The sequence below is a fragment of the Microchirus variegatus genome (genome assembly GCF_963457635.1).
Source record: "Microchirus variegatus genome assembly, chromosome: 22".
Classification (NCBI taxonomy): Eukaryota; Metazoa; Chordata; class Actinopteri; order Pleuronectiformes; family Soleidae; genus Microchirus; species Microchirus variegatus.
The window spans coordinates 10,941,378-10,954,804 of record NC_139823.1 but is presented as its reverse complement, the minus strand read 5'-3'; the positions used below and the strand labels follow the sequence as shown (position 1 = coordinate 10,954,804).

General features: G+C 32.6%; 1 protein-coding gene across 1 annotated transcript in view; it reads left to right on the top strand.

The window, feature by feature from the left end:
• Positions 1-732: 732 nt before the first annotated feature.
• serp2 (stress-associated endoplasmic reticulum protein family member 2) overlaps positions 733-13,427 on the top strand; it is a gene marked incomplete at both ends in the record, with an annotated part of 31,225 nt that continues 18,530 nt past the window's right edge. The window contains one exon of the mRNA XM_083908615.1: positions 733-816. Coding sequence (XP_083764741.1) covers positions 733-816 — 84 coding nt within the window. The remainder of the gene's footprint in view (positions 817-13,427) is intronic.

Genomic DNA, 13,427 nt, shown 5'->3' with positions numbered 1-13,427 from the left:
TAAGTTAATCGTCAACTGTTTCAATTGCTGACAATTGCTAAATCAGTGAGCTTTTTTTTTTTTCTTAAGAATTAAAATAATATTTTATAATATTTTCTGATTTCTTTGCTCCACATACAGTAACAAAGAAATCATTACAAGACATTTGAGAACAAAATTTTATAGATCAAACCACCACACGATTAATCAAGACAATAATCAACACATTGATCAATTATGAAAAGTGTCCTTCGTTGCAGCTCTAGAATAAAATAAAAGTTTATAGTCTGTGGTGGAATCTGATAAACGGGTGTATTTGTTTGTTTGTTTATTTGTTTGTTTGTTTATGCACAGGTGACATGTCATCCTTCATCATATGTCAACAGTGCGTGATAAAATAAAATAAAAACAGCTGTGTAAAGATCTGCAAACTGAGGCACGCAACTTCCGGTGACGTCCTTCAAAGTAAACGTGTCGACTGTCGCTTTGTTGAAAAAAGTCGTTCAGTCAAGTTTGACAACACGACAAAAATATCGTGACTGCTTCTATTTAGCTACACGAATTCTGTAAAACATAAAATAATGTTTCGTACGCGCCCCTCGAAAAGCTGCACTCGCGTGTCCTTGCTTTTATTTTGAAATTCGCTCCGTCACGTTCCTGGCGTGGTTGTGTGAACTTGACGCAGATCAGGGAAAGAAGGGGCGAAATAAACACACTTTTATTGTATCGCGGGTGTTGTGGTCGCTGTGGAAGATGGTGGCAAAGCAGAGGATCCGCATGGCCAACGAGAAACACAGCAAGAACATCACGCAGAGAGGAAACGTAGCCAAGACGCTGGTGAGCCGCTCACTGACAGCGAGACACCGGCGTGACGTGAGCCCAGATAGGTGACGTTCTGTCCGGTGTGATCACAACAGCATGCCCGGTGCTGATTGTGCTGATGATGCCAGCTGGCTGTTAAATCACGCAAATGTGTGGCGCACGACCAGGACTGTGACCGTGGTCTCTTCTGAGGCTCTGCACCGAAATTTAATCCGTTTACTCTTCACTTGTTAAGTAATTAGATAGTTACTAGTTACTTATTACTTCTCCCAAAAAGTAACTGAATTAGTAACTGAGTCACAAATTATACAAATAACTAGTTACAAGGGAAAGACACTGGTCTCCTGAGCCAGGGATTTTGGGTTCAAGTCCCATCTGGGGCAGTCCAGTCATGATTTAGTATGAAAAAAATGTGTCCAAAGTTTGACCAAAAACTCAGGTGAGTATGTGGTCGGAAAATTTGACGAAAAGGTCATAGTATAGTATGGTAAAGTCATACTTTAGTTTGTCATCAAAAATGTTTGACTTTTTTGACCATTTTTGGACGACATACTATACGATGACTTTTTTGACCATTTTGGACGACATACTATACTATGACTTTTTTGACCATTTTCAGACGACATACTATAAGATGACAATTTTGACCATTTTTAGACGATATACTATAGTATGACTTTTTTGACCAATTTTGACCATTTTTGAAGACATACTATACTATGACTTTTTTGACCATTTTTGGACGACACACTATATGATGACATTTTTGACCATTTTTGGACGACATAGTATAGTATGATGTTTTTGACAAGTCTTGACCATTTTTGGACAACATACTATACTATTACGTTTTTAACCAATTTTTGACCCTTTTTGGACAACATACTATACTATGACGTTTTTGACCATTTTTGGACGACATAGTAAAGTATGATGTTTTTGACAAGTTTTGACCATTTTTGGACGACATACTATACTATGACGTTTTTGACCACTTTTGGACGACATACTATACTATGACTTTTTTGACAATTTTTGGAGGACATACTATACTATGACGTTTTTGACCAATGTTGACCCTTTTTGGACAACATACTATACTATGACGTTTTTGACCATTTTTGGACGACATACTAAACTATGACTTTTTGACCATTTTTGGACGACATACTATACTATGACGTTTTTGACCAATTTTGACCATTTTTGGACGACATACTATACTATGACGTTTTTGACCATTTTTGGACGACATACTAAACTATGACTTTTTTGACCATTTTTGGATGACATACTATACGATGACTTTTTTGACCATTTTGGACGACATACTATACTATGACTTTTTTGACCATTTTCAGACGACATACTATAAGATGACAATTTTGACCATTTTTAGACGATATACTATAGTATGACTTTTTTGACCATTTTCAGACGACATACTATAAGATGACAATTTTGACCATTTTTAGACGATATACTATAGTATGACTTTTTTGACCTATTTTGACCATTTTTGAAGACATACTATACTATGACTTTTTTGACCATTTTTGGACGACATACTATACGATGACATTTTTGGACGACATAGTATAGTATGATGTTTTTGACAAGTTTTGACCATTTTTGGACAACATACTATACTATTACGTTTTTAACCAATTTTTGACCCTTTTTGGACAACATACTATACTATGACGTTTTTGACCATTTTTGGACGACATAGTAAAGTATGATGTTTTTGACAAGTTTTGACCATTTTTGGACGACATACTATACTATGACGTTTTTGACCACTTTTGGACGACATACTATACCAGGGGTCACCAACGTGGTGCCCGCGGGCACCTGGTAGCCCGCAGGCAGCCAATACGGTGCCCGCGGGCTCACTTCACTTCACCTCACTTGCATGTATCCATATGATCACTCAGTAAAATATCTTTGATATTGTTTATAAAAACTGGTAATCGTTAGGAGTAAGCACTGGAATGAATGTGTATGCAGTTAAATGCATAATAGTAATCATTTAATTGGTAAACAAACAAAAAAATATTATATGGTAGCCCTCCATATTATTTTTTATCCTTAAGGTAGCTCTCTGTCTCAAAAAGGTTGGTGACCCCTGTACTATACTATGACTTTTTTGACAATTTTTGGAGGACATACTATACTATGACGTTTTTGACCAATGTTGACCCTTTTTGGACAACATACTATACTTTGACGTTTTTGACCATTTTTGGACGACATACTAAACTATGACTTTTTTGACCATTTTTGGATGACATACTACACGATGACTTTTTTGATCATTTTGGACAACATACTATACTATGACTTTTTTGACCATTTTCAGACGACATACTATAAGATGACAATTTTGACCATTTTTAGACGATATACTATAGTATGACTTTTTTGACCATTTTCAGACGACATACTATAAGATGACAATTTTGACCATTTTTAGACGATATACTATAGTATGACTTTTTTGACCTATTTTGACCATTTTTGAAGACATACTATACTATGACTTTTTTGACCATTTTTGGACGACATACTATACGATGACATTTTTGGACGACATAGTATAGTATGATGTTTTTGACAAGTTTTGACCATTTTTGGACAACATACTATACTATTACGTTTTTAACCAATTTTTGACCCTTTTTGGACAACATACTATACTATGACGTTTTTGACCATTTTTGGACGACATAGTAAATTATGATGTTTTTGACAAGTTTTGACCATTTTTGGACGACATACTATACTATGACGTTTTTGACCACTTTTGGACGACATACTATACCAGGGGTCACCAACGTGGTGCCCGCGGGCACCTGGTAGCCCGCAGGCAGCCAATACGGTGCCCGCGGGCTCACTTCACTTCACCTCACTTGCATGTATCCATATGATCACTCAGTAAAATATCTTTGATATTGTTTATAAAAACTGGTAATCGTTAGGAGTAAGCACTGGAATGAATGTGTATGCAGTTAAATGCATAATAGTAATCATTTAATTGGTAAACAAACAAAAAAATATTATATGGTAGCCCTCCATATTATTTTTTATCCTTAAGGTAGCTCTCTGTCTCAAAAAGGTTGGTGACCCCTGTACTATACTATGACTTTTTTGACAATTTTTGGAGGACATACTATACTATGACGTTTTTGACCAATGTTGACCCTTTTTGGACAACATACTATACTATGACGTTTTTGACCATTTTTGGACGACATACTAAACTATGACTTTTTTGACCATTTTTGGATGACATACTACACGATGACTTTTTTGATCATTTTGGACAACATACTATACTATGACTTTTTTGACCATTTTCAGACGACATACTATAAGATGACAATTTTGACCATTTTTAGACGATATACTATAGTATGACTTTTTTGACCAATTTTGACCATTTTTGAAGACATACTATACTATGACTTTTTTGACCATTTTTGGACGACATACTATACGATGACATTTTTGACCATTTTTGGACGACATAGTATAGTATGATGTTTTTGACAAGTTTTGACCATTTTTGGACATACTATACTATTACGTTTTTAACCAATTTTAGACCCTTTTTGGACAACATACTATACTATGACGTTTTTGACCATTTTTGGACGACATAGTAAAGTATGATGTTTTTGACAAGTTTTGACCATTTTTGGACGACATACTATACTATGACATTTTTGACAAATGTTTACCATTTTTGGACGACATACTATACTTTGACTTTTTTGACCATTTATGGACAACATACTATACTATTACGTTTTTAACCAATTTTGACCCTTTTTGGACAACATACTATACTATGACATTTTTGACCATTTTTGGACGACATAGTGAAGTATGATTTTTTGACAAGTTTTGACCATTTTTGGACGACATACTATACTATGACGTTTTTGACCATTTTTGGACGACATACTAAACTATGACTTTTTGACAATTTTTGGACGACATACTATAGGATAACTTTTTTGACCATTTTGGACGACATACTATACTATGACTTTTTTGACCATTTTCAGACGACATACTATAAGATGACAATTTTGACCATTTTTAGACGATATACTATAGTATGACTTTTTTGACCTATTTTGACCATTTTTGAAGACATACTATACTATGACTTTTTTGACCATTTTTGGACGACATACTATACGATGACATTTTTGGACGACATAGTATAGTATGATGTTTTTGACAAGTTTTGACCATTTTTGGACAACATACTATACTATTACGTTTTTAACCAATTTTTGACCCTTTTTGGACAACATACTATACTATGACGTTTTTGACCATTTTTGGACGACATAGTATAGTATGATGTTTTTGACAAGTTTTGACCATTTATGGACAACATACTATACTATTACGTTTTTAACCAATTTTGACCCTTTTTGGACAACATACTATACTATGACATTTTTGACCATTTTTGGACGACATAGTGAAGCATGATGTTTTTGACAAGTTTTGACCATTTTTGGACGACATACTATACTATGACGTTTTTGACCATTTTTGGACGACATACTAAACTATGACTTTTTTGACCATTTTTGGATGACATACTATACGATGACTTTTTTGACCATTTTGGACGACATACTATACTATGACTTTTTTGACCATTTTCAGACGACATACTATAAGATGACAATTTTGACCATTTTTAGACGATATACTATAGTATGACTTTTTTGACCATTTTCAGACGACATACTATAAGATGACAATTTTGACCATTTTTAGACGATATACTATAGTATGACTTTTTTGACCTATTTTGACCATTTTTGAAGACATACTATACTATGACTTTTTTGACCATTTTTGGACGACATACTATACGATGACATTTTTGGACGACATAGTATAGTATGATGTTTTTGACAAGTTTTGACCATTTTTGGACAACATACTATACTATTACGTTTTTAACCAATTTTTGACCCTTTTTGGACAACATACTATACTATGACGTTTTTGACCATTTTTGGACGACATAGTAAATTATGATGTTTTTGACAAGTTTTGACCATTTTTGGACGACATACTATACTATGACGTTTTTGACCACTTTTGGACGACATACTATACCAGGGGTCACCAACGTGGTGCCCGCGGGCACCTGGTAGCCCGCAGGCAGCCAATACGGTGCCCGCGGGCTCACTTCACTTCACCTCACTTGCATGTATCCATATGATCACTCAGTAAAATATCTTTGATATTGTTTATAAAAACTGGTAATCGTTAGGAGTAAGCACTGGAATGAATGTGTATGCAGTTAAATGCATAATAGTAATCATTTAATTGGTAAACAAACAAAAAAATATTATATGGTAGCCCTCCATATTATTTTTTATCCTTAAGGTAGCTCTCTGTCTCAAAAAGGTTGGTGACCCCTGTACTATACTATGACTTTTTTGACAATTTTTGGAGGACATACTATACTATGACGTTTTTGACCAATGTTGACCCTTTTTGGACAACATACTATACTATGACGTTTTTGACCATTTTTGGACGACATACTAAACTATGACTTTTTTGACCATTTTTGGATGACATACTACACGATGACTTTTTTGATCATTTTGGACAACATACTATACTATGACTTTTTTGACCATTTTCAGACGACATACTATAAGATGACAATTTTGACCATTTTTAGACGATATACTATAGTATGACTTTTTTGACCAATTTTGACCATTTTTGAAGACATACTATACTATGACTTTTTTGACCATTTTTGGACGACATACTATACGATGACATTTTTGACCATTTTTGGACGACATAGTATAGTATGATGTTTTTGACAAGTTTTGACCATTTTTGGACATACTATACTATTACGTTTTTAACCAATTTTAGACCCTTTTTGGACAACATACTATACTATGATGTTTTTGACCATTTTTGGACGACATAGTAAAGTATGATGTTTTTGACAAGTTTTGACCATTTTTGGACGACATACTATACTTTGACATTTTTGACAAATGTTTACCATTTTTGGACGACATACTATACTTTGACTTTTTTGACCATTTATGGACAACATACTATACTATTACGTTTTTAACCAATTTTGACCCTTTTTGGACAACATACTATACTATGACATTTTTGACCATTTTTGGACGACATAGTGAAGTATGATTTTTTGACAAGTTTTGACCATTTTTGGACGACATACTATACTATGACGTTTTTGACCATTTTTGGACGACATACTAAACTATGACTTTTTGACAATTTTTGGACGACATACTATAGGATAACTTTTTTGACCATTTTGGACAACATACTATACTATGACTTTTTTGACCATTTTCAGACGACATACTATAAGATGACAATTTTGACCATTTTTAGACGATATACTATAGTATGACTTTTTTGACCTATTTTGACCATTTTTGAAGACATACTATACTATGACTTTTTTGACCATTTTTGGACGACATACTATACGATGACATTTTTGGACGACATAGTATAGTATGATGTTTTTGACAAGTTTTGACCATTTTTGGACAACATACTATACTATTACGTTTTTAACCAATTTTTGACCCTTTTTGGACAACATACTATACTATGACGTTTTTGACCATTTTTGGACGACATAGTAAAGTATGATGTTTTTGACAAGTTTTGACCATTTTTGGACGACATACTATACTATGACATTTTTGACAAATGTTTACCATTTTTGGACGACATACTATACTATGACTTTTTTGACCATTTATGGACAACATACTATACTATTACGTTTTTAACCAATTTTGACCCTTTTTGGACAACATACTATACTATGACATTTTTGACCATTTTTGGACGACATAGTGAAGCATGATGTTTTTGACAAGTTTTGACCATTTTTGGACGACATACTATACTATGACGTTTTTGACCACTTTTGGACGACATACTATACTATGACTTTTTTGACAATTTTTGGAGGACATACTATACTATGACGTTTTTGACCATTTTTGGACGACATACTAAACTATGACTTTTTTGACCATTTTTGGATGACATACTACACGATGACTTTTTTGATCATTTTGGACGACATACTATACTATGACTTTTTTGACCATTTTCAGACGACATACTATAAGATGACAATTTTGACCATTTTTAGACGATATACTATAGTATGACTTTTTTGACCAATTTTGACCATTTTTGAAGACATACTATACTATGACTTTTTTGACCATTTTTGGACGACATACTATACGATGACATTTTTGACCATTTTTGGACGACATAGTATAGTATGATGTTTTTGACAAGTTTTGACCATTTTTGGACAAAATACTATACTATTACGTTTTTAACCAATTTTAGACCCTTTTTGGACAACATACTATACTATGACGTTTTTGACCATTTTTGGACGACATAGTAAAGTATGATGTTTTTGACAAGTTTTGACCATTTTTGGACGACATACTATACTATGACATTTTTGACAAATGTTTACCATTTTTGGACGACATACTATACTTTGACTTTTTTGACCATTTATGGACAACATACTATACTTCTACGTTTTTAACCAATTTTGACCCTTTTTGGACAACATACTATACTATGACATTTTTGACCATTTTTGGACGACATAGTGAAGTATGATGTTTTTGACAAGTTTTGACCATTTTTGGACAACATACTATACTATGACGTTTTTGACCACTTTTGGACGACATACTATACTATGACTTTTTTGACAATTTTTGGAGGACATACTATACTTTGACGTTTTTGACCAATGTTGACCCTTTTTGGACAACATACTATACTATGACGTTTTTGACCATTTTTGGACGACATACTAAACTATGACTTTTTGACCATTTTTGGACGACATACTATACTATGACGTTTTTGACCATTTTTGGACGACATACTATAGTATGACTTTTTTGACAATTTTTGGAGGACATACTATACTATGACGTTTTTGACCAATGTTGACCCTTTTTGGACAACATACTATACTATGACGTTTTTGACCATTTTTGGACGACATACTAAAATATGACTTTTTGACCATTTTTGGACGACATACTATACTATGACTTTTTTGACCATTTTTAGACGATATACTATAGTATGACTTTTTTGACCAATTTTGACCATTTATGGACAACATACTATACTTCTACGTTTTTAACCAATTTTGACCCTTTTTGGACGACATACTATACTATGACGTTTTTGACCATTTTTGGACGACATACTATAGTATGACTTTTTTGACAATTTTTGGAGGACATACTATACTATGACGTTTCTGACCAATGTTGACCCTTTTTGGACAACATACTATACTATGACGTTTTTGACCATTTTTGGACGACATACTAAAATATGACTTTTTGACCATTTTTGGACGACATACTATACTATGACTTTTTTGACAATTTTTGGAGGACATACTATACTATGACGTTTTTGACCAATGTTGACCCTTTTTGGACAACATACTATACTATGACGTTTTTGACCATTTTTGAACGACATACTAAACTATGACTTTTTGACCATTTTTGGACGACATACTATACTATGACTTTTTTGACAATTTTTGGAGGACATACTATACTATGACATTTTTGACAAATGTTTACCATTTTTGGACGACATACTATACTATGACGTTTTTGACCAATTTTGACCATTTTTGGACGCTATACTATGACGTTTTTGACCAATTTTGACAATTTTTGGACGACATACTATACTATGACTTTTTTGACCATTTTTGGACTACATACTATACTATGACGTTTTTGACAAATGTTTACCATTTTTGGACGACATACTAAACTATGACTTTTTTGACCATTTTTGGATGACATACTATACGATGACATTTTTGACCATTTTTGGACGACATACTATAGTGTGACTTTTTTGACCATTTTGGACGACATACTATACGATGACTTTTTTGACCATTTTCGGACGACATACTATAAGATGACAATTTTGACCATTTTTAGACGACATAATATAGTATGACTTTTTTGACCAATTTTGACCATACTATACTATGTCGTTTTTGATTCTGACAATTTTTTTGAAAAACTTTTTTTGGTCCAAAACTTGACAAAAACGTCACACTATACTATGCAGTACGTTATACTATACTATGTCTCTAAAATGTGACCATTTTCGGAGAAAAAAAATTTGGTCAAAAATTGGACAAAAACGACATACTATACTATGTCGTTTTTGATTCTGACAATTTTTTTGAAAAACGTTTTTTTGGTCCAAAACTTGACAAAAACGTCACACTATACTATGCAGTACCTCATACTATACTATGTCTCTAAAATGTGACCATTTTTGGAGAAAAAAGATTTGGTCCAAAATTGGACAAAAACGACATACTATACTATGTCGTTTTTGATTCTGACAATTTTTTTGAAAAACTTTTTTTGGTCCAAAACTTGACAAAAACGTCACACTATACTATGCAGTACCTCATACTATACTATGTCTCTAAAATGTGACCATTTTTGGAGAAAAAAAATTTGGTCCAAAATTGGACAAAAACGACATACTATACTATGTCGTTTTTGATTCTGGCAATTTTTTTGAAAAACGTTTTTTTGGTCCAAAACTTGACAAAAACGTCACACTATACTATGCAGTACCTCATACTATACTATGTCTCTAAAATGTGACCATTTTTGGAGAAAAAAAATTTGGTCCAAAATTGGACAAAAACGACATACTATACTATGTCGTTTTTGATTCTGACAATTTTTTTGAAAAACGTTTTTTTTGGTCCAAAACTTGACAAAAACGTCACACTATACTATGCAGTACGTTATACTATACTATGTCTCTAAAATGTGACCATTTTTGGAGAAAAAAAATTTGGTCCAAAATTGGACAAAAACGACATACTATACTATGTCGTTTTTGATTCTGACAATTTTTTTGAAAAACGTTTTTTTGGTCCAAAACTTGACAAAAACGTCACACTATACTATGCAGTACCTCATACTATACTATGTCTCTAAAATGTGACCATTTTTGGAGAAAAAGAATTTGGTCCAAAATTGGACAAAAACGACATACTATACTATGTCGTTTTTGATTCTGACAATTTTTTTGAAAAACGTTTTTTTGGTCCAAAACTTGACAAAAACGTCACACTATACTATGCAGTACCTCATACTATACTATGTCTCTAAAATGTGACCATTTTTGGAGAAAAAAAATTTGGTCCAAAATTGGACAAAAACGACATACTATACTATGTCGTTTTTGATTCTGACAATTTTTTTGAAAAACGTTTTTTTGGTCCAAAACTTGACAAAAACGTCACACTATACTATGCAGTAGGTTATACTATACTATGTCTCTAAAATGTGACCATTTTTGGAGAAAAAAAATTGGTCCAAAATTGGACAAAAACGACATACTATACTATGTCGTTTTTGATTCTGACAATTTTTTTGAAAAACGTTTTTTTGGTCCAAAACTTGACAAAAACGTCACACTATACTATGCAGTACGTTATACTATACTATGTCTCTAAAATGTGACCATTTTTGGAGAAAAAAAATTTGGTCCAAAATTGGACAAAAACGACATACTATACTATGTCGTTTTTGATTCTGACAATTTTTTTGAAAAACGTTTTTTTGGTCCAAAACTTGACAAAAACGTCACACTATACTATGCAGTACGTTATACTATACTATGTCTCTAAAATGTGACCATTTTTGGAGAAAAAAAATTTGGTCCAAAATTGGACAAAAACGACATACTATACTATGTCGTCCAAAATCTGACAATTTTTTTGAAAAACGTTTTTTTGGTCCAAAACTTGACAAAAAAGTCACACTATACTATGCAGTACGTTATACTATACTATGTCTCTAAAATGTGACCATTTTTGGAGAAAAAAAATTTGGTCCAAAATTGGACAAAAACGACATACTATACTATGTCGTTTTTGATTCTGACAATTTTTTTGAAAAACGTTTTTTTGGTCCAAAACTTGACAAAAACGTCACACTATACTATGCAGTACCTCATACTATACTATGTCTCTAAAATGTGACCATTTTTGGAGAAAAAAAATTTGGTCCAAAATTGGACAAAAACGACATACTATACTATGTCGTCCAAAATCTGACAATTTTTTTGAAAAACGTTTTTTTGGTCCAAAACTGGACAAAAACGTCACACTATACTATGCAGTACGTTATACTATACTATGTCTCTAAAATGTGACCATTTTTGGAGAAAAAAAATTTGGTCCAAAATTGGACAAAAACGACATACTATACTATGTCGTTTTTGATTCTGACAATTTTTTTGAAAAACGTTTTTTTGGTCCAAAACTTGACAAAAACGTCACACTATACTATGCAGTACCTCATACTATACTATGTCTCTAAAATGTGACCATTTTTGGAGAAAAAAAATTTGGTCCAAAATTGGACAAAAACGACATACTATACTATGTCGTCCAAAATCTGACAATTTTTTTGAAAAACGTTTTTTTGGTCCAAAACTGGACAAAAACGTCACACTATACTATGCAGTACGTTATACTATACTATGTCTCTAAAATGTGACCATTTTTGGAGAAAAAAATTTGGTCCAAAATTGGACAAAAACGACATACTATACTATGTCGTTTTTGATTCTGACAATTTTTTTGAAAAACGTTTTTTTGGTCAAAAACTTGACAAAAACGTCACACTATACTATGCAGTACGTTATACTATACTATGTCTCTAAAATGTGACCATTTTTGGAGAAAAAAAATTTGGTCCAAAATTGGACAAAAACGACATACTATACTGTCGTTTTTGATTCTGACAATTTTTTTGAAAAACGTTATTTTGGTCCAAAACTTGACAAAAACGTCACACTATACTATGCAGTACGTTACACTATACTATGTCTCTAAAATGTGACCATTTTTGGAGAAAAAAAATTTGGTCAAAAATTGGACAAAAACGACATACTATACTATGTCGTTTTTGATTCTGACAATTTTTTTGAAAAACGTTTTTTTGGTCCAAAACTTGACAAAAACGTGACACTATACTATGCAGTACGTTATACTATGTCTCTAAAATGTGACCATTTTTGGAGAAAAAAAATTTGGTCCAAAATTGGACAAAAACGACATACTATACTATGTCGTTTTTGATTCTGACAATTTTTTTGAAAAACGTTTTTTTGGTCCAAAACTTGACAAAAACGTCACACTATACTATGCAGTACCTCATACTATACTATGTCTCTAAAATGTGACCATTTTTGGAGAAAAAAAATTTGGTCCAAAATTGGACAAAAACGACATACTATACTATGTCGTCCAAAATCTGACAATTTTTTTTAAAAACGTTTTTTTGGTCCAAAACTGGACAAAAACGTCACACTATACTATGCAGTACGTTATACTATACTATGTCTCTAAAATGTGACCATTTTTGGAGAAAAAAAATTTGGTCCAAAATTGGACAAAAACGACATACTATACTATGTCGTTTTTGATTCTG